Source organism: Jatropha curcas, chromosome 4 (assembly GCF_041381405.1).
Source record: "Jatropha curcas cultivar XTBG-Jc1 chromosome 4, XTBG_Jcur_1.0, whole genome shotgun sequence".
NCBI lineage: Eukaryota > Viridiplantae > Streptophyta > Magnoliopsida > Malpighiales > Euphorbiaceae > Jatropha > Jatropha curcas.
The window spans coordinates 18,285,639-18,312,677 of NC_143154.1; the positions used below are offsets into that span (position 1 = coordinate 18,285,639).

The 27,039-nt window shown below is 29.7% G+C and overlaps 1 protein-coding gene and 1 long non-coding RNA gene across 2 annotated transcripts; one reads left to right on the forward strand and one right to left on the reverse strand.

Annotated features, from left to right (window-relative positions):
- Positions 1–5,852: 5,852 nt before the first annotated feature.
- Positions 5,853–9,023, reverse strand: LOC105642431 (double-stranded RNA-binding protein 1). Its single transcript, XM_012227250.4, has 3 exons — positions 8,813–9,023; positions 8,441–8,700; positions 5,853–6,998 (listed from the first exon to the last, which is right to left on the reverse strand). Exons 1-3 carry the CDS (start codon positions 8,844–8,846, stop codon positions 6,192–6,194), a joined length of 1,101 nt encoding a protein of 366 aa, XP_012082640.1. The 5' UTR covers positions 8,847–9,023; the 3' UTR covers positions 5,853–6,191.
- A 5,236-nt stretch (positions 9,024–14,259) lies between these two features.
- Positions 14,260–24,244, forward strand: LOC149496920 (uncharacterized). The gene is made up of 5 exons (XR_016320526.1): positions 14,260–14,795; positions 15,597–15,662; positions 16,514–22,195; positions 22,997–23,062; positions 23,914–24,244. It is a non-coding gene; the product is annotated as an uncharacterized LOC149496920 (long non-coding RNA).
- The last annotated feature ends 2,795 nt before the right edge of the window (positions 24,245–27,039 follow it).

Consider the following 27,039-nt stretch of genomic DNA (forward strand, 5'->3'; position numbering starts at 1 on the left):
TGAGAGAAGTCAAGCTATTCTAAAAGTTAAGGTTATGCCCTACAATCCTACTTCTAAGAAGCCTAAAAGAATTAAGCATACTGCTGGGAGAAATAGAGTTCATGGGAGAAAACCTCCTCTGCATCCCTTTTCTAAACAATCTGATAATCCAACTGAAACTTTACCTGCTCAGAATGTCAGGAGTTCTAAAAGACTCATAACTAATTCTAAACCTCTTTGATTTCTTTCTAATTTGCTCTCTAACTATGTTTTTATTTTGTTTTGTGAACAATTTTCTGTTATTTGCTCTTATTTTTATTTGTGTCTGTCGTTTGCTTAGAATTTTCTCGCTTTGTTTTTTTTTTTTTTCTATTTCTATTTTGCTCTGATTTACTAACCCTTTTCTAGATGACAAAAAAGGGGTAGAACACAGTACACTATGTTTGAGTACTTAGAGGAGAACATAGTATATTTATTTAAGTACTTAATCTCTTTGCTTATCATGTTCTAATATGTGATATTTATGTTCTAATGTTTCGTTTCTATGTGAACAAAATATGCTTTGTATGCTCTGATTGTTAGATCTTAAAACTTAATTTCAATTCTAATGTATGCGCTGATTATTAAGACTTAGAACTTAGTTTTAATTCTAATTTCAATTTCTAACTCTGTGTTATATTCTAATCCCCACAAATATTATATTGTACTTATCCAGAGGGAGTTTTATATAAGTTCTAATCCTGCTTCATAATAAATCTGTTATGTTTAGAACTTGTATTTTGTTGACATGCATAAATCTAGGGGGAGCATATGATTTTATATTTGATAAATTTATTAGTTTTTGTCATCATCGAAAAGGGGGAGATGGTTGGCTTAAGGGTCAATTTTATCTTGAGATTTTAATGATTATACAAAACAAATAAATTTAATATTCTTGTATATGCTAATATTATTTTATGCAGATTTTTTCAAATATGAAAATTATTGAAGAAATGAAGTTCCTACAACCCAAGACTTTTATTTGAAGACCATGAAGATTAATGAAGATATTTTCTATTGGTTAGTATTATAATAAGTCTTAGGAAATTATTGTAGGATAGAGAGTAAATAATTTTATAAGCACAAATCTATTTTATCTCTTTCAAAATTGTTTTAAAATGTTTTTGAATAAATTTATTAAGAGGATATAGCCAAAATCTTTACTCTTCACGTTTTTCCATCTAAAATATCTTTGGAGAAAATATCTTTGGTGGCTATTAAATGAAATTCTGCAAAAAGCAGTTTCTGATTCATCACAGTCGTCTGTTTCTAATATAGCTGGCTGTTTCTACTGTAAAAGTTACATTGTTTTCTAAACTAAACCTTTCACCTTCAAACCTTGCATGTGTGAATATTAAATGTGGTTTGACAGCCCTTTTAATTGCAACCCATGCATTGCCTCTTTAGTTTAAAAATGTCAAAAACTTCATTGCTCATTAAAGCAAAAAATCTCAACATTAACTTCTAAGAGATTATCATCTTTTCATATAAAAACTCTTTCCTCTTTTAAAAAGAACGGGTTTTGCAAAAGAGTATGAGTCCATTGTTCAAAATTTAAATCTCTCAAAGCTCCCTATTCAATCCCCCTATTTCTTTTCGTTTTTTTGCTTTAAGAAAAATTTTTAAGAGAAAAGAAATTTATTAACAACATTTTCTAAAGAACAGTTCTGATCTTTAAATCTATTTTCTAAATCAATTTTATGTTCTTCCTATGCTTATATTTTGCATTTCTCTCTATCTATATAGATTCTGTAATTTGTTGTAGACAGACTTTTTTTTTTTTTGAAAAACTTTTGTGTAATAGCTTAGGTGAAAATCTATGGTGTAATAGGTTATCAAGCGACCTTCTCCTTATGTGAGATTCTAATGTCTTGATTTGAGTTTCTGTTCTCTGCAAAAACAAAAAGGGTTGAGGTCGACTAGAACCTTTTGAAAATCTAGTAGGACAAAGGTTAGATCTAGGTGTTGATCTATTTCCTTGTATTGTTGGTTTGTCTTTTATCCTTGAAAAGAGATAACATAGTGGAGGATCTCAAAATGAGTCCCGGGGAGTGGATGTAGGCGAGTTAGTGCCGAACCACCATAAATCTATGTGTTTATCTTCTTTTATTTTCTGAAGCTCTTCTTGATTATATTCTATTTACACAACTGTTAATCTATTCAGAAATGCAAAGTTATCAATGAGTTTCTGATTCTAAATGTGAATAAGCTTTATCTCTGTGGAACATTAGAACTCTGGATTTCTGTATTGTGATTATACCAAGTTCTAATCTGTCATTCTATATTCAATGTAATTCACAATATGAATTATAATAAGTTTTCTAATCTTGCTTAAAGCTTAGTGAAGCTATTCCAAAATGCAATAACTATTTTTCACAGAATCTTTTTAAAATAGCAATTAGCTTTGTGAAGCTGTTCTAATTGCAATAGCTGTTCTTCACAGAGTTTTTCTAAACTTGCTTAAGCTTTGTGAAGCAGTTCTAAATGCAATAATTGTTCTTCACAAAGTCTTTCTAATCTTGCAATAAGCTTTGTGAGGAAATTCTAAACTTGATAATTTACTCTCACAAATGCTTTCTAATTCTAAACTTGATAATATAAATTGCAACAAGTAATTCTGACAAGGACAATGATTTTCGCGAGTTTCACACATGGGTGCTGTGTAGCACGGGGGTGCTGGGTAGCATGCCCTGGGGGTGCTAGAGTCTGACTATGGGCATATTTTTCTTTGGAGATAGCACAAGGGTGCTGGGCAGCACGCCCTGCCCGTGCTAGAGCCTAACTTTGGCACTTTTAATCAGTTTTGAAACCTCTTTAATCCTTCCTTGACCTACAATATGAGTATAAAACACCAAAATAAAAGAAACTAATGGTTTAAAGATGGGAAAAAAATGAAAAAAATACAAATAAAAATAATTTGCAAAGGGAAAGAAAGAAAATAAGGGGTTGCCTCCCATTAGCGTTTTGTTTAAAGTCTTTTAAACTCGACTTTTGAGAAGTTTATCAAATGACGACTTTCACCCATAGTATGTATCATGTAATATCACACATGGGTCTTGGTTGAACATGCCCTCAAGATTGGCTAGTTTAAGAAAATTTATGCTCGTCTTATCAACAACATCCTGCTTTGAATGATGAACTTGGGGAAAAAACTATTTTAGATCACGGAGAAAACAATTTATTGAAGTTGGTATCATTGGAAAGAAAGGATCTTCCGATGGTGTGTGTATAAAAATCATTGATGAGCTCAAATCAACAGTCTCAATTATTTCTTCATCCACTAATATTACTTACTGTTTGTCTTCATTTAAACTCTCACCCAATGTCCCTTCCAGTTGTACTTCACCTTTTTCATGGTCATTAATAATCATGTCTAAAAACAAGAAAGTGAGATTTAATCTGTCTTCAAAGGAGTTGCATTTTTCACATGTAGGCTTTACTTCTTCTAAATGTGCAATTTTTCATGAAGTTTCCTCATAATTTACCTTGCACTCATCATCTTGATATCCATTAGTTGCCATGATTATCAATTATGTTGCTTGTACCTCCAAATTCTTTATTACCGCTTGTTGGATCTTAAAACTCTCGCGAGTTTCATTCATAAATTCCATGTAAGATTTAGTAAGGGCAATAATCAAATCCTCTAAATTCTTCTGCTTATCTTCTTCATACTCAAAATTTTGAGGATATTGGTGATTCCAACCCTGCAGTGAAGGATCCCAATGTCAACGGTAGTCAAAATCGGCCATATCATTAAACATGCAAAGTATATCTTCATATTTAAGAAATAAATATTTAAGAACAAAATTTAGAAAGGGATTATATATCTTTTTCTAATATCTGTTTCTAATCCCTTGTTGATCCGTTTGGTGGGAAGTTGAATGCGAAACTTAGCAACGGATATAATTTCCGTTTCTAGTTCGTGCCTAATTCCATTCCTACGCGCGCTTCTTTCCCCCGACCCTCACCGTTGCTAAATATTCCGTTTCCAATGCGCATCCAACCGGTTTCTACTCTGTCTCTAAAGACATGAAATATTTTTAGGTTCAATTTCGTTTCTAATATGTTGCTAACAAGAAACGAATCTTTCCATTTCTAAAATCCGTTGCTAATCCGCAATTTTCTTACAGTGTCATAAGGTGAAGGAAGTTTGGCAAAGGAATGAGGTGATCTTGCTCACTAACATTACAAATTTTAAACATTTCTTTTTGCAGGTTTTGGAGGCTAATGATTTTCACAAGTTATTGAAAATCGGTGGTCATTGCATGGAGGATATGGGAAGCTCGAAATAACTACATATGGAGCAACAAAGACCTGCATATGTTAATTAGTTCGAGCTGAGCAAGTAACGACACAATCCTGGTTTCATGAACGAGTTCTTCACATGCATTGCCGAAATGGAAACGCACGTTCTCAAGCCAGTGGTAATCCTGACGGTCAGCGTCTCGTGTTTCCTGCTACTGCAAGTCCGAATCTCCAAGGGTGGCAGTGCTTCTGTGATGGTGTTATATTTTCTTCCCTTGGCATAGCAGGCTTCGGTGCTGTTCTTGAGGATGCGGAAGGTCAATATATACAAGTTATCTCAGGAGTATTTCCAAGCTATAAGGATTCACACATTGTGGAAGCCATGGCGTTACGTGCATGCCTTGCATGGATTCAAGGAAAGTTCTTATCAATGGAAGGTATCTATATTGACTCTCAAAATGTTATTTTCACTTTACAATCTGGTGAATTGGATTTTTCTAAATTTGGCACTATCATAAACAATTGTAAGAAACTACTAGCTTCTAAATTCCAGATCTAATGTGGTTATTAGATGGATCAGGAAATAAGCCAATGCAGGAGCTCATTTTCTAATTCAAGTCTCCCATAAATATGCTAGTTTCTAAAAGTGGGAAAGTAACCCACAAGTTTTTTCTTCTTTATTTAAATTAATAGAATCGTATTCATCTTGAAAAAAAAAAAAACACATGCCAAGTACAAATAAACAGTTATACCAATCAAAGTCTTCATAAAATTTCAATAAATTGCACAAAAATTAGAAATAATAAGAATTCGAGCTTACATATTCCTGATCCAGAATCTGTAAATTCCAGTCCACTGAAAGCAGCTTAAACTCCACTCTCATTACACCAAGATTTTGAACCAATGTTATTTAGGGAAATCGCCTTTGGAAGAGAAAATATATTTAGCAATCGTTGATCGAAAAAGGAGGATGGAGAACTGTGTCGCACGATTGAAGCGAAAGAAGGAGATACATTCAATTAAGGAAAGAAATAGAGAGACTGTAGATTAAGGACATGTCAATGATTCACCTAAGAAAATTTGCATGTCTGACACGTAGACTTAATGGCCAAAAAAAAGAAACAAAAGGGAAAGACATGTCCAAACAATGTACTGCAACTTTTCCTTCAAAACTAATTTGCATCGCATCCTAAATCTACTTGCACGTACATTCTTGAGTTAAACCTAGATCTACTTGGCGCATTTAACCTCCGAGCAGGAGAGAGGGGACGTGTACAGTGCAACCCCTATCCTTTTTAGGTGTTCCTAGTTAATTTGACATAAACAAATTTCAAATACATTGAAATTTCATGTTCGTCGTCCACAATTTTCACATGAGCAGCTGCAATTTTCTGATTTCTTTCTGTAAGGCATAAGGATCTGAGATTTCAAATAAAGTAAAACCCAATTATGTACACAGGCTTGAAAATAATCAAAATGATAAACTATAATTTGCTAAAGATGCAAGGTTCAGGCTCATTAACAAGATGTGTTCCGGTCTTCTTAACTATTAATAAATCTTAGCCAAGTTAAAATGCAGACATCCAACATAGCACCTGCAAACAACCATAGGCAGCTTTATCCAACCAATTCAATGCAAGTTTCCGTATCTTAGTTACATATATAAATTCTCCCATATAGGCCCTATTACAAATCTACCAATAATGCCAAGCCAACACCAGTGGAACAATAGAAAGGGCACCCCATAAGACAATAGCCCCTAACCAAAAAATTCTAGGGCATCCTAATCAATTAATAGACATAATTATCAAAATATCAATAAATCAATTACCAATCTTGATTATATTTCTCTATCTCTTCACTTTTCTGCTGTGACAATTGCAAAAACAGCTCCAATCAGTAATACAACTATCTATTTCTAGCAAGTCCTATCCTTGGCTTGTGCCTGCCTCAATTCTCCCTCCCAATGGAATTAAATCAGGCATGGCAGATGATGCACTCGCCTGAGCCAGGGTAACTCCAGAAATCTTAGTTTCATCCCCATTAAACTCGGCAGGTATTCCAGTAGGCCTGCCATTGTTGCTTTCATTAAAAATTGAAGTCACTGATGATCCACTTTCAAAATCACCAGCAATATGCCGCATCAAAGCACTCGTCACATCAGTAATTTCCCTCTTGCTTGACTCGGGCACTAAGCTCTCATCTTGCAAATTCTTCATACCAAGCATTGTTAACACACCATGGCTAGCTCCTTGGACGAAAGATGCATCAATTTGATCTAATTCTAATCCAGACTGCCCATCCCTAATAAGATCCAAATTACCTTGATTCCAATTCACTTTGTCCCCAGAAAGTTTCTTTTTCAACAATTTCTTTTTGAATCTAGACTTCTTTACCTTTGGGATGTATGCAACCTCCTCCAGGACAGGAGCTGTCTCTGCTTCTCTCTTTCTCAATGGAATGACAGTTAACTGATGGTTGCCACTTTGTTTATGAGAAGACTCAGAAGCACTCGTCTGTATGGCTAACAAAGCTGTTCTAGCAGCTTTGATTTCAGCTTCTTTTTTTGTTTTTGCTGATGCTCCAATATACCGAATCCCCCCAATCTCAACTGTACATTTAAAAATTGCACCTCTACCCGGTGTTTCAATCTTTTGACACACATATACTGGCATAGCATAATTCATCTTCTGTGCATATTCCTGAAGCAAATTTTTGCAAAGTCCAGTTTCATGCTGAAGAAATAAAAATGAAAGTCAGTTATGAAGAAGATAAAGGAACACCAACAATATCTGAAATAATTAAATTTGAAATGAAACAGTAGCAATTAAATTCCATCCAAAAAACTTAAATCAAAAGAAATATAGGCAAATCATGTTAGTTGATTATAGAAATCAGAGTAACAAGTAGAAGTCTACCCCACAATCCATATCAGAAAGCTAGAAGGTCTCTGCATAAGTCACCAACTTTAGATTTGAGTAAAAGTGAAAGTGGTAGATCATAATGTCTCATTAATAAAAAAAAAAAGGACCTGAAATCTTTTAATATTTTGATAAATGAACTGAAACCATTAGATGGGCAAGCCGCTCTTGTGAACTGCCTTCCTAACAAGGCTGTACAGTACCCTTCTAAACTGATCCGAGCAACCACCATAATCTAACCCAGTGTTGTCACCAGGTGCTAGCCTAGGTGCCGAGTCGAGGCCACGTGTTGGTGGCTGGTATACCTTCAGGCGAGGCGACATCAATTAGGTGTTGCCTAGGCGCCAAAGCGCCTCATAAAAACTGCTATTTCCCATATAGATACTAAACCTTAGATTAAAAAACTAGAAGTGTATATATATATATATATATACATAGGAAAAAAAAATTAGAAGCAGCTGAATAGCAATATAATTATTAGGTCAAATACGCATATGGGAAAAAGAAAAGAAATTTTTGACAGCCATTGAATACGAAAATCAAAATCTATAACAAATATGGAAAAAAAACAAAAGAAAAGAAAATGGCTTCCAAATTGGAGGCTTGTTGCCAATCAAAGAACCTATCCACCCAACTCAGTTTCAACGTGAAGAACAACTCCTATACATAGAGGTTCATACAGTTTTGAATTTTGATTCTTTAACAATAAATTTATCTGATGCTTTTTGGAACCAATATAGAATTCTAAATTTTCAGTTATCTAGAATTTCTGAAAATCCTCACATCACTAAAGCTAACGCCTTGACTGTCGCCTAGAGCCTCTAGCAAAGGAGGACCTTTTTGCCTCAAGGGTGCCTAGCGCTTTTGAAAACACTGATCTAACCTACAATTAACTAGTGTTACTATTATATATCAGAAAATTTTCAGTCCAAGCTAATGTAAAACCAGCTGCATATGTTAATTAAAAACTCAAGAGTATTGTCGAATGTAATTATATCACAACAATCTGGCCCCCAAGGAGTTAGCGATATTACAACTCTTTAAAGATCAATATTCTCTACTTCCATTTTCATGACTACCTGCTCTAAATAATAAAATTTGACGGCACCATATAATTGCAGTACTCTCAATCATTAGATTTTGATTACCCACATCCATCCACATTAAACTGAACCAAAATTAAAGTGAACCAAGCATTCTGGGATAAAAGTTGAAATGAAACAAAACAGGAGATACAGAATGGATGAAAAACTTACAACAGGTTGAGAAATAACATTGAGTTGATCAGATTTAGACAACTCAACTAAAGCAACCTCCGCAGCAGACTGCTCTGCAGCCTTCCGATTGAAAAAACCGGTCAAAGAATCATATTTAACATCGTTAACTATCACTGTCGACCTGAAGCAAGGTTCATGAGAAGGACCTTCTTTGATGGTCTCATACACAGGCGTAGGCAGTCCCTTTTTCTGCGCATACTCTTGTAATCGGCTCTTAAATACATAGCAGTTGGATACACCTAAAAATTAGAAAACCCCATATCATAATTCGATCGTTTAAGAGATATTGATGATAGATACTGAACGTTTTTCCAGCTAAAAGCACAGAACTGAAGACCCATTGGAGCTTACCATTTGAAGAATTCACATGTGAAGTGGAAACCATAGTATAACATGTTTAAAGCATGTTATTATATTAGTAAATCTTTAAGGCCGATGAGGATCGGGGCTTTGGGTGAGACTAGGGCGACAGCAGATGCTGATGGCACGGATTAGACGAGACAGGAGGAGGAGGAAGGGCGGCTTAGAGATGAGGAAGTGGGTTAGGGTTGGGTTAAAAAAAACATGGTATGTATTTATATCATCATTTGAATGGATGAGATGACATTACATTTTATCCCACGGCGTATAGATAAGGGTAGATTTAAACAAAAAAACGGTCTATTGCAACGTCGTATATGAACTTTTTCAATTTGCATATTTTTCATTTTCAGTGTCTTTATGAGAAAAATTTTATAAGGTTTGTTTCAAAAAAAAATTAGTTAATCCAAAAGGATAGTTCACTGTTTTTTCGTACAAATTAAAAAATAGAAATTATTATACTCATCTTAAATAACATATAAAAAATTATTATATTGAAATAATAAAAACTATATTAATAATATAAAATGGAATATAAATCAATAAAAGTGACAATATTGATGTTGGTTTTTTTTTTTTTTTTTTTTTGAGAAATTTAAAATTTTCATCTACCAATATGCTAAAATTAACATCAAAAAAGTAACATTGACTTGGACAAAATAAAGAATTGACGAGGATTATTTAAAATAAGGTAAAACATAATAAGGGTATAGTAGACAATTTAAAAATTAACTATAATATAAAAAAATAAATGGACTGATCTTTTAGGATAAATGGAGTAATTTATCTGAAAAATATTTTTTAAATCTTTCAATATTTGGGGTGCAGGAGAAATAAGTTAATGAAGAATATTTTTCTGATTAAATAAAAAATTAAGCTATTTTAAAAAAATGATTTTTCATCTTCCAAAGGGGAAGATATCTTCCAAAATTAGTAAATTTGTTTATCAATCTATATTATATAATAAAAGCTTCTATAAGCTTATGAATTAACAAAAATATTAAATAACACTCCTACTCTGATTCCCGGGGACTTTACAGGAGATGTCACATTCTATGCCAGAGTCACGTTCTATATCGGAGGCAAGTATTGACTTAATCAATTATAGATATTAGAAAATTTGATTTAGAAAAAAAACACTTAAGTTTAATATTTATGTATATATAATAAAATAATACCTTGATTTTTTAAAATGAAGAATTGAATTGGAAATTCTTGGTAATGAACGGACATGTTACTTAAATAAATTAATAATCAATCAATAATTAACTTTTACGGAATAACTAAGTGCTTATTTAATGATTAAGTATATTTTGATTTTATAATATATTTAGTGAATATATATTATATTGTTTAAATTAAATAAAAATTTATTATATTAAAATACAGATAAAATCACGTAGTACATAATTAATTAATTTTTATAAATTACAAGTTGATATTATTAATGATATTTTTAATCAACTAATAAAATATTAATAAAATTAAAAAATTTCTAATTAGAATTGGATTAAATTATATCTGATGGTATTTTTAATCAATCAATCAAATTAAAATTCTATAGAGGCGTTTTAGAAATGCAATGTCTCCCCAATTCATACTTTTATATATACTAATCTTTTTTATGACGTGCGTTGCATGTTGACAATACTCGTTATATTTTCATTTTTTGTACTCTTTTAATTTTTAATCTATATAACATTAAAACATAAGCTTTTGTTTAGATTAAAATAAATACAATTGGTTAATTTGTATTAGACTTTATCATATAAGCTACTTGCAATGTCATTTCTTATGTAGTTGATTTTATTTTTATATAATGAAGTGGTCTCAAAATAAAGTTCAATATAGTCCCTATACCTAATCCTTCAACCCTTAATTTATAAATATAGATTTTAAAAACCCTAATAAGTTCTCAAAAAGAAAATCAAGTTATCATGTAATCTCAACTCTTACCCTCAACCCCAAACCAATATCTATATACAACTATAATAAAAAATAATAATTTTTTTACTGGTAGGTAAAAGAAAAGAAATAAGAAAATGATCTGAATTAATAATGATAATCATTTTGGCTATAGTAATAGTATTACTTACCCAGTACAAACTCTTGAAACCCAAAAAATGACCCAAAATAGAAATATGTAGTTCTAGTTTTTTCAATTTCATAAACACTATTTTCTTTCAAGTAAAACATATTTAGGATATAAAAGTAAAAATATTAAGAAAATTAAAAATATTTGATCAGGAAGTCATCTATTTATTGCATGGGAGATATAAATCTCTTACTAAATTAAAGTGATAATGGTTACAAATTCATTCAATAACGAAAAAGAAAATAAAAAATAACAAACTTTTATTAAGAATAAAACTCTTTTAAGAACTCAACATATAACAAAAAATAAATTATATTGAAAAATTACCAATTTGAATTTCAAAAATAACCTTGGAATTGCTATAATTTAATTAAATTTCATTTTAATGGGCAAAAAAAAAGCCAAGTCAATAAATAAAAATAGGATTCAATATTAGTCAATTAATGAGTTTATTCAAGTATTTTGTTTCTCTATTGTTCTAAATTGCAAATTTAAAATAAACAAATAAATTAATTAAGTAATAAAAAAAAGATTACATAAAAAAATGTTATATTCTCTCCAAATAAACCCACAATTTTTCCTATAACCACAAAGAAGGGTACATTTTTTTTCTTTTTTATTATATATATTTATTTATTTAAAAAGGATTTAGAAATTATATCCAATCAAATAATAAAATGTAAATTTTTTTTTCCGTCTTAACCACAGGTATCCCAAGCCAATTGGCTAAAACTAAATCCTACTTACATCAAGTTGGCCCAAGGAGGGATAAAGTGCTCATAGCAAGTATTTACTCTATTTATGAGGATCGAACCTTCGACCTTACCTAAGAAAGAAGAGTGTCATATCACTCATCTAAACACTCATTGGTATAAAATATAATTTTTGAATTGACTAAGACTATTTTAAGATATTCTAAATTTCATTAAGAACAATATCGAAAATCTCATTATTTCCCCTATTTTCATATTTATATATAGTATGGACTAATCTGTTTTTATAGCGTGTCTTGCACGTTGACTATGCTCATTATATATTTATATTCTTTTAATTTTTTTATATATATAATACTAAAGCATAAGTTTTTGTTTAGATTAAAATAAATATAATTGTTTAATTTGTATTGGACTTTGTCGTACAAACTACTTGTAATACTACTTCTTATGTACTTAATTCTATTTTATTTATAATGAAGTGGTCTCAAAATAAAATTTAATCCAATCTCTAGACCTAATCTTTCAGCCCTTAAAATCAAGTCAAAACTCAATCTCCAACCTCTTGCCCTGAACCTCAAATCAATATCTATATACAATTATAATGAAAAATAATAATAAATTAGTTTCTACTATTTGGTAAAGAGAAAAAATGAGCATATGATATGAATTGATAATGATAATTACTTTGACTATAGTGATAGTATTATTTACTCAGTGCATTAGAGAAAAGAATATATGCACATACATACAAATTCTTAAAACCGCAAAAAGTGACATAAAATAGAAATATATAGTTTTATTTTTTTTCCAATTTTATAAAAATTATTTTCTTTCAAGTTAAACGGATTTAGAATATAATAGAAAAATATTAAGAAAATTAAAAATGTTTAATTATCAATAGATTATCTATTTATCATAACGGAGATATATCTCTTACTAAATTAAAGTGATAGTAATTATAAATTAATTTACTAATGAAAAAAATTAAAAAAATTGTTATTAAGAACATGACTCTTTTTGGAACTCAACATATAACAAGAAACAAACTATATTAAAAAAAGTTACCAATTTGAATTTCAAAAATCAACTGTTCTTTAATTAGAAATGTCGTAATTTAATGAAATTTGATATTGATAAAAAAAAAGATTATAGCCAAGTAAATAAATGAAAATTACGAAGCAAATTATACTAGGATCTAATTTTGTTTCTCTATTTTTCTAAGTTGCAAGTTAAAATAGATAAATTAATTAATTAATTAATTAATTAAAAAGATTACATAAAAGTTGCAAATTTAAAATAGATAAATAAATAAGTTAATTAATTAATAAAAAAATTACATGAAAGAAACGTTATATTTTCGCCAAATAAATCTTCAATTTTCCCTACAACCATAAAAAAAGAAGAGTATTCTTTTTTATTTTATTATCTCTATGTATTTGTTTAAAAAAAAAATTTTAAAAATTATATCCACTCAAATAATAAAATATAATTTTTTTTTAATCGTAACCATAGGTATCTCAATCCCATTGGATTAAAACTAAATCCTACTTGCTCCGAGTTGGCCCAGGGGTAAAGTACTCCACTAATGAGGATCAAACTCTCGATCTCACTTAAGAGAAAAGAGTATCGATCCACTCATCCAAACACTCATTGGTATAAAATATAATTTTCAAATTGGCTACATCTGAGGCTATTTTAGGATATTCCGAATTTCATTAAGGTCGATATCGAAATCTCATTATTCCCTTCTATTCCTACATTTATATATAGTATAGATATAGACTAGTTTTTTTTATGACGTGTGTTGCATATTGACTATGCTTGTTATATACTCTTTTTTCTATTCTTTTGATTTTTATCTATATAATATTAAAACATAAGTTTTTGTTTATATTAAAATAAATATAAGTGGTTAATTTATATTTCATTTTGTCATACAAACTACTTGTAATGCTACTTCTTATGTACTTAATTTTATTTTTATACAATGAAGTGGTCTCAAACTGAATTGATAATGATAATCATTTTGGCTACAGTAACGGTATTATTTTCCCAATGTATTAGAGAAAATAATATATGCTCATATACATAAATTCTTTAAACCTCAAAAAGAGACTCAAAACAGAAATATACAGTTCTAATTTTTTTCTAGTTTTCTAAAAAAGATTTAGGATATAAGGAAAAAAATATCAAAAAAATTAAAAATGTTTAATCATCAAGAAGCTATCTATTTATTGCAATGAGATACAAATCTCTTACTAAATTAAAATAATATTAGTCACAAATTATTCAGTAACGAAAAAGAAAATAAAAAATAAAAAATTATTATTAAAAATAAAACTCATTTTCAGAACTCATCTAACAAAATGTTTTAATATTTATAAATATATCAATAAAATATTGTATATATTTTTTTAAATTAAATTTCAAACTGTTCGTCAATCCACACACAAACGTTCATTTTGTCTAAAATAAATTTTGAAAAGTAAAAATGAAATAATCCGAATTTTTATTTTCAAAAATTATCCAATTAAATTTAATAAACCGACAGCCTGGAAATTTATTTCAATATTTTAATGCGAACACTGTGAGAAACCAAACCGAAAAAAAAAATCAGTTAAAAAAAAAATTTCAAAAATCAATGGAAAACCATGATTTGAACCGGACCAAAAATTGAATCGAACCAAACCACCCAAACCCTTCTAGAATTTTCCCTTTTTCTTCATATTTCCAGCGCTGGCTCCATTCTCCTCCCCCCCTATCTGCGTTTTTTTTTTCAGTCGCCGGCAAACCACCTGCGCCGCCACCTCCTCCCTCTCTTCTTCTTCTTCTTCTTCTTCTTCTTCTTCTTCTTCTCCTTTCTTTCTTTCTTTCTTTCTTTCTTTCTTTCCCTTTTCTTCTTCCCTGCAACTGGGTCTGCCTCACTGCCAGCAACTCCAGCAGCTCCAGCAACGTCGGTCGAGCACCACCGCGCGCCAGTTGCAGTCGCATGGCCTCCATCGCGCGCCAGCACGTCCCGCAGCTCCTCCGCGCGCCACAGTTGGCCCTCTGCTAGACCACCGGATCGCGCCATCTCCGCCTCTCTCCGCCACTGTCAGTCGACCTCCGGCCACCAGCCTCCATTTTCGGTTAATCGAAATTCCGGCAACAATATATATATTAGGTATAATTTAGTTTTAGTGAATGAAATTAATTGTTTGTAGGTAATTTATTTAGTTAAGTTAGTGTTCTTGAATTTATTTAGTTAATTTATTTAGTTAATTGATTTAGTTTAGTTAGTTTAATTTTAATAATTTTAGTCGATTTAGTTAATGTTAGTAATATTAGTTAATTAAATTAATTTTATTATTTGAAGTTAATTAATTTAGTAATATTAGTTAATGAAATTAATTTTATTACTTGTAGTCAATTAGTTTAGTTAAGTTAATGTTAGTAATGCTAGTTAATTAAATTAATTTTATTATTTGTAGTTAAGTAATTTGGTTAATTTAATTTGATAATTGTGAGTAGTTAACAGTTTTATAATTTTAGTATTGATTTAATTAAGGTAGTTTAAATATAATGTTATTGTAATGTATAATTTGGATCGTGTGGTGATGTTGAGAGTGAAGGAGGATGGGAAAATGTTGTTTGATTAATTGCCCAACGGATGAGCCGTATGGATTGAATATTTGTGAAATTGTTGATATTTTAACAGGTAGATAGTCCAATTTTTAGGGGAAATGCTGCCGAAATTTCGGTAGAAAAATAAAATAAATTTCGGTAGGAAATAAAATAGATTTCAGAAGAAAATAAATGAAATAAAGTTAGATAGAGAAATAAAAATTTATTACAGAAAAGAAATTAAATATCGAGATTAAATTACGTAGAAAAATTTAGAATATAAAATAAAAATATTAGAAGGGTAAAGGAATATTTTGTCTGATAGAGTTATTTCTTTTTGTATCATTCTTACATTTCATAGATCGCCCGGGTCCATCTAGTGCTCCTCTCGGACAGAATCAAAGCTAGAGCTTCGTTCTCCACTACTGTGAGTAATAATAAATAATGCATATCAACACTGCATTTGCATATCATTTATTTATAAACATTATATTTTTTTTATTTACATATTTACAATATATTATAAGTATTTTATCATATATATTATGTTACGATCACTATAATTATATTTATATATTGTGCATTTGGATGGAATTGGTGTATTATGATGAATGAAATGTCTGATTATTTGTGCTGTGACTACACTGTGATTTGTTTGTGTGGAATTGGGATGAAGTGGGTCACCATGGGTTTGTGAGAATGGTATATGTGATATGGATCCTGAATATGATATGAAATTTGGCCGGGTAAATGGGAGATCGGCGCCCCCGTGTGCACCTACTGCTATGATCTGTGTGATATGGAAAACCACAGGTTGGTTTCTTTATTGGGCGCACCTGATAATCTAGATTTGATCGCAGCCCGCAGGGTGGCCTCCTGTTGTGAGCGCCTGATAATCTAGATTTGATGGAGACGACCGGGTTACCTCCTGTTGGTATGGAAAAGAATAGAGAGAATGGAAAAACAATGAGAGGGCTGGTCAAGTGAGGATTAGACCGGTCGGCCAGTATGGGGGATCTGCTCCCTGGTGCACATGTGAGAGGATGAGCCATGTGGGAGGACGGCTCATCGGGGGTTTCGGTGACTCCACTGACTAATTTCCACGTGATGTGATTATTTGAAGGTGATATTGTTTGTGGGTGCTGATGTAATGTCATATGATTGACTGTTGTGTGTTCATTCAGTATACTAGGGTGCATTTTGCTTGACTGTATGTGGTGTGTATTATTTATTATTGTTCACTGAGTTGCAAAACTCACCCCTCAACAAACCTCCCAGGTACTAGGAAGCAGCTGATTCGACTGAAGCTCTGCAATCTTCTCCGCAGAGTTACAAATGTAAACTTTACATTCTTGATATTTAATTTTGAATGTATAAATTATTCTATTATCAGATTTTTGGACTCCGCAGTTATAGGGTTGTGTATTTAAATTGGGCCTTATTGTTAGCACTACGCTATAAATTAATTATTGTGTAATTAACTGTAGGTAAACTAGTAAGCCCTTATTGTGATTATGAGTTATTGTGAATAGGCCCTGGTTAAATTTTATGTATTATTTGATATTGGGCCAGATGTTTAAAAATTTTATAAAACTTATATCTTAAGTCATATGGGCTTACTGTTTTGTTGAAATTAGGAGAATCATGTAGACAGATTGAATAATTTAGGCTTACTATGGGCCTCGGGGGCCTTAAGCTTACCTAGGTCCTAGTGCCGGTCCGGCCCACGGAAACGGATCGTGACAAAGGTGGTATCAGAGCAAAAGTTCATAAGTCTAGATGTAACTGCGGAGTAATTCCTGTCATGTCTTGACATAGTCTTCCTTGCTTTCCTCTTTAGCGTTGTTCGCAGTCAGGTTAAAGTCAAGTTGTTTAATGATTAAAATTTGTATCCTTGTCCTTTAGAGATGTGATTTAGCTAATTGATGCTAAGGGGATGGGTTAAACTTAAACTAGAATCCTTCTATGGAATAAATAATATTCATATATAATTTAAGTAGGTAAAAAGATAAGTTATATAGGATTAATAAGTTGAAGTTAGATGATGAAAGTGTGTTATTTTTATTTAATACGTGTTGAATATGGAATACATATATAAAAATGCAGGAATGTGTGTAAATATGTGCCTGCGGAATTGAGAATGAATTGCTAATTATTTATTAAGAGAACTAAATGATTCGGATTCGAGGACATTAGAGTTTGTTTAATTAGAGTATTGAATTAGTATATGTATTTGATGAAATTTACCTGATGTTGGTTGGTGGAATTTATTATAATTATTGAGATAAATATTTTTTTTCTGGATGGAATATTAATTGGTGCAAGTATAAGTACATAACTGATTTTTATAAGGTTTAAATATTGAAGGATTTGGTGTGATTTGCTATAATAATTGGTGATGAGTATTTTTCATAAAGAATAATATTGGTGGAATTATTATACCAAGTGATTTTTAATTATGAGAAGTAATTACTGCTTGGTGGAGTAGAGTGTATTGTTGTATTCATCAACTATTTTTTTTAGGTGTGTGAATATAAGGAATAATATAAATTATTGTGGTTATAAGAAAAGTAAATTGTGATTCTTAGCAAAAGATAAATTACTCTAATCTTTATGTATTTAGTGGTGAATATTGTGTGTATTGTGACATCTTATGGTTTAATATGGTATAAGTAAGAATTAAATCTAATGGTATTTAGTCTTTTGATGTTTAAAATAATTGTTGCACACTCGATGGTATGTGAATTACAAACAATGATTTTTGTTTAATGGGAGATTCTATGATCTGAGAAGGAGTTAATGACTCCATAAGGGAATTAAGGTACTTATGTTATGTAAATAGTGGAGAGATAATTGTTCAATTATTGAATTGATATAATACTAATGAATTAGATAAGTAAGGATGGATCCAGTCCTGTTATTGTTTGGATATTAAGAAAAGAATCAATTACAGAAATGTGAAGGGTATAAATTAATATGATTTAAATGAGGATAGTCAGTAATTAGAGGTTTAATAAATTAGGGACTATGGGTAACAAGATTTGATAAAAATAGAAAAAGGATACCTCAGCAGCTTTAAGATAAAGACTTCTATACTTGGGAATTCATGAGTGTATTAGACGGGACATAAGTAAGACCCTAGTATATGTAGGATGTTTAATAAGCCAGACTAAGTTTATGGATCTAGTATAATAAAATGAAAGTAAAAGATAAAAGAGGAAACTAGTGGACTTGGGATTGGAACGCTATTATGTTGGGTGATAATTATATTAGAAAATGATAATTAGAATATAATTTGAAGGAGAATAATATTTGTATAGTTGTAAAGTTTCTTGTTATATTGATGAAAAAAAAAAATAAAGATAAGGTGGATATTAAGAATTTAAATGATCATAAATAGTAATTTTATGCTGTAAATAAATTTAAAATTTATGAAAATTTAGGAAGTTAAAAGATGCTTTAGAATAAGTAATTAAGAATATGTAGTTAGACAAAAAGAAGTGAAATATTATTAAAGGTAGAATGATGGAACATGTACACTATTGAAGGTAGGAAAATAGCTTTGAAGTTTAAAATAATTTATCACTTTCGGTGCTAACTCTAATAAAATATTAAACAAATAATTGATAATGTTATAACCAACCTTATGAGTTGAGTCAATCGGGTTCTTGCGAGGTGAGTTTCGAGAATTTTGTAGTAAATTCATATTCTAGAAAGAGATCAAAGGTAGGAAGTTATTGAATGTCTGGTGATATACAAATAGATAAATGATTTAAGGATTGTAATCCCGATGGCGAAAGAACTTAGTATTTATATTCAGAAAGAAAGATAGACTTTCTACTTGAGAGAAAGAGATAAGAAAATTCTCACTTCTGTAACTTGATGGCATCTGGTTAGAAAATAGTTTTATGAGTTATATTAATTGAATCCACATATTGAGCTTATAAATGTATTATGTGATAAGTGTTATTAATGGTAATGACCGAGAATAAGAGTTGATAAAAGATCATGGGCCTTAGCTTGAGATGACAATGAATGTGAATACATGTAACTAGTTGGTGGAAAGTATATAAACATAAGGACTTTCTATTACTCTATGCATTTTTTGTAAGTTACTTAGTTTATTGGATGAAGAAAGGGAGATATAATTATGCCTCTAGGGAGCAGAAGGGTATCTAGAGTATTTTATATATCAATGAACTAACTGGGTTTTAATTTACTGTTCATTTGGAATATTGAGATCTGTGTAAGAATAAACAAGTGAATTTGGGATAATTTTAGGGAAAAACATGAATTATAAGATTATCGGATGTGTTAACAAGATGGTCTAAAATTACATCTTAACTATACTTGAAGACCAACTTAAGTGTGTTAATCTGGTAATTTATTAATTTAAAATTTGCTCATGGAATGATTGGGATACCAATTAGGATGAGAGTCATTAATATATGATTTGGAGTCAATGTAAACCTTTTCTGAATTTCTTCGTAATAGATAGCAATTATGATTGAATGAATAGCATTATGTTATAAATGGCAGTTTGCGACATATCTTATGGTTTAAGGGAATACTTAATTAGTTAGGTCCATTAGCGGACCGGTACATTGTAACTCTGATGTTGAAGGATTTAATGAGGTATTAATCTTGTTTGGAGTAAAGAATATAGAGAGAACATACTTGAGGTTGAGGATATTCCTAGATCGTATTAGATATAATTTTACAGGTAATAGACATTACGATAGACTTGGAGAAAAGGAATAACCCGATGGTATTATTATCTGAATATTCATAGGCTTAAAAATAAACATAAAACAAAGGACATAGTTCAAACAGCAGTTGGATTATAGGTTTAACATCCTTAATCTCTTACTTAGCTTGAGCAAAAAGGGCACTATTTGTTTAGAATTTTTGATTTCTGGATACGTAGACCTAGGTAAATTGGATATAAATTACGGTTTGGAGAATTTTACATCTTGATTAAGCTTGTAAAAAAAAAAAAAATGTAGACTGGATTTCATGATGGAATGGAGTATAATAGAACTGTGTTTGCGAATTTTAGAAAATAAATTAAGAATTATCCGGCATGGCAACAACTAATTTGGCTAGTTGCATAAGTTGTTGTCATAATTAGTTAAGAAATGGTATGATATGATAATTTGGGAAGAAGGATAGAGAGGTTAATAACTAAAATAGAGACTTGAGTGTGAATTGAAATTTTCTCTATATAGTCGATGTATTATTTGTTTTTATGAGAATTCTCATTAGTAGGAATTGAGAATAAATTATATATCTTTTGTTGGAAAATAGTTAAGTTGATAAATATGTGATGAGATTGGGATAGAAGTCAGTATATCCTATCAGTTGATAGCACTTAGCTAGAGAAATGTCTTGATTCTATTTGAAATAAGCTTGTAGTAGTGGCAAGAATTTGTTCTCTTTAATTGGAAATGATTCAAATAGCACTTAATGGCAGAATTTGATAATAATCGAAAACTTTCTTGAGTTGGCAGCAATCGTCTTATTTAGTTATGAACAACTTCAATGATTATGAGGGCAAATATATGGAATTGGAATTGATGAAAAATGGATGAGTCTTCATGTAGGTTTTGAATTTTAAAATAAAGAGTCCAAATTGAGATAGTAGTAAATTTGATTGAATATGCGGATTCTTATAACAGTAAGGTTAAATACTTGGTTTGTGTATGAGTTTCTTATGGAGTGATGATCTTTGCCTATGATAGCTAGTGAGAGAATAAATGATGATACATCAATGTAAGGACACATGATTTAGAGCTAATGAGATTAATAACCCTTACTTAGAGCAGAGGTTATAAGTGATTAAAATTCTCACGTGTAAAGGTGAATACTAGTGTCGAATCTGTACTTTAGGTTATGAATATTTGATTTGACGACTTATAGATATAGTACAACTCAAGTTTAAATTAACTATGGTAATAAGGTAGGTAACTTTGGGGCTAGATTCATCTCATAATCATCCTACCCTCCCTATAAATTGAATTTTCTTCCCATTAGTTTGTCTTCATAATTTAATTAAAAAAAAAAAAAAAATAATTCCGCTGGTCTGACTAACAAACTCAAAAATATTTATCTCATCTTCTTGATTCATCCTTCTAGCTGCTCAAAAGAACATGTATTCTACTGAATGTGTATGTAATAACTTTTATCAGTTGCAACATTATGTGAGAAGCACAATCACCATTGTTTTCTAGTTACTTGTTACTTTTAAAATTCGAGGACGAATTTTTTTTTTAAGGGGGGAAGACTGAAATAATCCGAATTTTTATTTTCAAAAATTATCCAATTAAATTTAATAAACCGACAGTCTGGAAATTTATTTCAATATTTTAATGCGAACACTGTGAGAAACCAAACCGAAAAAAAAAAAAAAACCAGTTAAAAAAAAAAATTTCAAAAATCAATGGAAAACCATGATTTGAACCTGACCAAAAATTGAATCGAACCAAACCACCCAAACCCTTCTAGAATTTTCCCTTTTTCTTCATATTTCCAGCGCTGGCTCCATTCTCCTCCCCCCCTATCTGCGTTTTTTTTTTCAGTCGCCGGCAAACCACCTGCGCCGCCACCTCCTCCCTCTCTTCTTCTTCTTCTTCTTCTTCTTCTTCTTCTTCTTCTTCTCCTTTCTTTCTTTCTTTCTTTCTTTCTTTCCCTTTTCTTCTTCCCTGCAACTGGGTCTGCGTCACTGCCAGCAACTCCAGCAGCTCCAGCAACGTCGGTCGAGCACCACCGCGCGCCAGTTGCAGTCGCATGGCCTCCATCGCGCGCCAGCACGTCCCGCAGCTCCTCCGCGCGCCACAGTTGGCCCTCTGCTAGACCACCGGATCGCGCCATCTCCGCCTCTCTCCGCCACTATCAGTCGACCTCCGGCCACCAGCCTCCATTTTCGGTTAATCGAAATTCCGGCAACAATATATATATTAGGTATAATTTAGTTTTAGTGAATGAAATTAATTGTTTGTAGGTAATTTATTTAGTTAAGTTAGTGTTCTTGAATTTATTTAGTTAATTTATTTAGTTAATTGATTTAGTTTAGTTAGTTTAATTTTAATAATTTTAGTCGATTTAGTTAATGTTAGTAATATTAGTTAATTAAATTAATTTTATTATTTGAAGTTAATTAATTTAGTAATATTAGTTAATGAAATTAATTTTATTACTTGTAGTCAATTAGTTTAGTTAAGTTAATGTTAGTAATGCTAGTTAATTAAATTAATTTTATTATTTGTAGTTAAGTAATTTGGTTAATTTAATTTGATAATTGTGAGTAGTTAACAGTTTTATAATTTTAGTATTGATTTAATTAAGGTAGTTTAAATATAATGTTATTGTAATGTATAATTTGGATTGTGTGGTGATGTTGAGATTGAAGGAGGATGGGAAAATGTTGTCTGATTAATTGCCCAACGGATGGGCCGTATGGATTGAATATTTGTGAAATTGTTGATATTTTAACAGGTAGATAGTCCAATTTTTAGGGGAAATGCTGCCGAAATTTCGGTAGAAAAATAAAATAAATTTCGGTAGGAAATAAAATAGATTTCAGAAGAAAATAAATGAAATAAAGTTAGATAGAGAAATAAAAATTTATTACAGAAAAGAAATTAAATATCGAGATTAAATTACGTAGAAAAATTTAGAATATAAAATAAAAATATTAGAAGGGTAAAGGAATATTTTGTCTGATAGAGTTATTTCTTTTTGTATCATTCTTACATTTCATAGATCGCCCGGGTCCACCTAGTGCTCCTCTCGGACAGAATCAAAGCTAGAGCTTCGTTCTCCACCACTGTGAGTAATAATAAATAATGCATATCAACACTGCATTTTCATATCATTTATTTATAAACATTATATTTTTTTTATTTACATATTTACAATATATTATAAGTATTTTATCATATATATTATGTTACGATCACTATAATTATATTTATATATTGTGCATTTGGATGGAATTGGTGTATTATGATGAATGAAATGTCTGATTATTTGTGCTGTGACTACACTGTGATTTGTTTGTGTGGAATTGGGATGAAGTGGGTCACCATGGGTTTGTGAGAATGGTATATGTGATATGGATCCTGAATATGATATGAAATTTGGCCGGGTAAATGGGAGATCGGCGCCCCCGTGTGCACCTACTGCTATGATCTGTGTGATATGGAAAACCACAGGTTGGTTTCTTTATTGGGCGCACCTGATAATCTAGATTTGATCGCAGCCCGCAGGGTGGCCTCCTGTTGTGAGCGCCTGATAATCTAGATTTGATGGAGACGACCGGGTTACCTCCTGTTGGTATGGAAAAGAATAGAGAGAATGGAAAAACAATGAGAGGGCTGGTCAAGTGAGGATTAGACCGGTCGGCCAGTATGGGGGATCGGCTCCCTGATGCACATGTGAGAGGATGAGCCATGTGAGAGGACGGCTCATCGGGGGTTTCGGTGACTCCACTGACTAATTTCCACGTGATGTGATTATTTGAAGGTGATATTGTTTGTGGGTGCTGATGTAATGTCATATGATTGACTGTTGTGTGTTCATTCAGTATACTAGGGTGCATTTTGCTTGACTGTATGTGGTGTGTATTATTTATTATTGTTCACTGAGTTGCAAAACTCACTCCTCAACAAACTTCCCAGGTACTAGGAAGCAGCTGATTCGACTGAAGCTCTGCAATCTTCTCCGCAGAGTTACAAATGTAAACTTTACATTCTTGATATTTAATTTTGAATGTATAAATTATTCTGTTATCAGATTTTTGGACTCCGCAGTTATAGGGTAGTGTATTTAAATTGGGCCTTATTGTTAGCACTACGCTATAAATTAATTATTGTGTAATTAACTGTAGGTAAACTAGTAAGCCCTTATTGTGATTATGAGTTATTGTGAATAGGCCCTGGTTAAATTTTATGTATTATTTGATATTGGGCCAGATGTTTAAAAATTTTATAAAACTTATATCTTAAGTCATATGGGCTTACTGTTTTGTTGAAATTAGGAGAATCATGTAGACAGATTGAATAATTTAGGCTTACTACGGGCCTCGGGGGCCTTAAGCTTACCTAGGCCTTAGTGCCGGTCCGGCCCATGGAAACGGGTCGTGACAAAAAATTTAAAAAATTTGAAAGTTTTAATTATGTTTATTCTATTTGAATTTTTTTTTAAAAAAAATATATCCAATCAAACCATACAAATATAAAGAAAAATATTAATAAAAATAACATATTTTTTTCTTTTTTATCTCTCTCCTAGATAAATGTCATGTATATTCTATTTAAAAATTTATTTTTTAAAAAATATATCCAATCAAACCATAAAAATACAAAAAAAATAATATATTTTTTCTTTTTTATTTCTCTCCAAAATAAAATATTTTGAATTATAATTAAATTGAAATCAAATATTTAAAAAATAAAATATAAAAATTTTCGAATTTCTTCTCATCATATATATTTATTAAAAGTAAATTTAAAAAAGATAATATTTAAATTTTGAAATGCTTAGGCCCGTTTGTTATAGTTGTTTGTTTTTAGTTTTTTATTTATTAGAAACATAAAACTGCTTTGAGTTTTTTGTTACTTATTTCTAAAAACTGTTTTTTTTTTCTAAAATTATTTTTTTTCTTTCTTTTAGCTCATGATGTGAAAAGTTCTTTCATTTATCAAATCTCTCCCTTATTAAGCCATTAAATATTTTAGTTAATAATAAAAAATATAAAAATATAAAATCTAAGACAAAATAATTAAAAATATTTCACATTTTAATTTTTAAATTCAAAGTTAAATTAACTATTGATTATTATGTATACAATCAATTGAATAATATAATATCCAAGCATTATAATAAATAAATAATACTAAATGACATTAGATTTATATGGATAGAGAAAATAATAATAAATATAAAAATAATACTAAATAGAGAAGAGATGGAAAAAAAAAACATAGAATTTTAATAGAGATAATAAAACTAATGCTTATATATTTTGGATAAATAAATGACATTAGATAATAATAATAATAATAATAATAATAATAATAATAATAATAATACAATTTTATAAGGACAAGTCTTATAAAAAATGAAAAAAAACCAGTAAGCACAATTACAAAAACTATTATTTGTGGTTTCATAAAATTTATTTTTTGTTTTAAAAAACAGCTTTTTAAAAATTAAAGAAAAAAATGAAAAGGTTTAAACAAACAAGTTTTGTTTATTTTTTAAGGAAAAAACAAAAAATAAAAAACTTAATCTAAAACAAACAGCACCTTAATTATCTATATGTGTTTATTTTAAAAAAATAAGTTTTATAAGTATATCCAATCAACTCATGAATGTAATTTAAAACTTTAAAAGGCTTAATTATATGTATTCTATTTGAATTTTTTTTTTAAATATAACCGATCAAATCATACAAATATAAAGAAAAAATATTAATTCAAATAATATAATATTTTTTCTTTTTTTTTATCTCTCTTCTAAATAAATATTGTGTATATTTTATTTAAAAATTTATATCTAATCAAATTACACAAATATAAAGAAAAAAGAATATTAATAAAAAATAAATTTTTTCTTTTTTTAGTTCTCTCTGAAATAAAATATTTTAAACAGTAATTAAAATAGAATCAAATATTTAAAAATAAAATATAAAATTTTCAAATATCTCTTTTTTTTTTTTTTAAACCATTGTTATTCGAACTCTATTACTAGTGACCACTTAATCCGGCTCGGGACTTAGTCACAATTAAAACTCTTCATCCCTTATTACAGGTGAGTTTAGTGCCCATCGAAACCACGCGCTTTTCTCATATGCCCAATTTGTGTTGCAAACTTAGCCTCAATCCATTATCATATATATTTATTAAAAATAAATTTATAATACTTAAAATTGTGAAATGCTTAATTATTTATGTGTATTTATTTTAAAAAATAACTTTTATCAATATATCTAATCAACTAATAAAATGTAATTTAAAAATTTTAAAAGGCTTAATGATGTGTATTCTATTTGAATTTTTTTTAAAATATACCAAATCAAATCATACAAATAGAAAGAAAACATATTAATAAAAGAATATACTTTTTCTTTTTATATCTCTCTCCTAAATAAAATATTATGTATATTCTATTTGAAAATTTATTTGTTTTTAAAAATATAGCCAATCAGATAATACAAATATAAAGAAAAAAGGAATTAATACAAAGCATATTTTTTATCTTTTTTATTTCTCTCTGAAATAAAATATTTTAAATTATAATTAAAATAGAATTAAATATTTAAAAAATAAAATGTATAAATTTTCAAATGTATCCTTATCGCATATATTTATTAAAAATAAATTTAGAAAATGATAAAACTCAAAATTTTGAAATATTTTATTATCTATATGTATTTATTTAAAAAATAATTTTTATAAATATATATAATCAAATAATAAAATGTAATTTTCTAATTAGCTATAACTAAAGTTATTTTAGTATATTCTAAATTTCATTAAGGGAATTATCGAAAATCCTATTATTCCCCTCTATTTCCATATTTATATATAATATATATTAGTTCTTTTATGACATGTGATGTACGTTGACTTTATTTGTTATATACTCATTTTAACTTATTTAATTTTTTATTTATATAATATTTAGGTATAAATTCTTATTTTGAATAAAATAAATATAATGATTAATTTATATTGCAGTTTATTTATAAATTAATCATTATATTGCGGTGGTCCTGCAATGGAGGCTTGGGCATGGTACAA

Bases quoted from the DNA above. Each gene is read 5' to 3' on its own strand.
- LOC105642431 (XM_012227250.4), bottom strand. From the start codon at position 8,846: ATGGTTTCCACTTCACATGTGAATTCTTCAAATG. The intron at 8,701-8,812 runs GTAAGCTCCAAT...TCTAATTTTTAG, and splicing joins ACATGTGAATTCTTCAAATG to GTGTATCCAACTGCTATGTA. The intron at 6,999-8,440 runs GTAAGTTTTTCA...TTATTTCTTCAG, and splicing joins ATGTTATTTCTCAACCTGTT to CATGAAACTGGACTTTGCAA.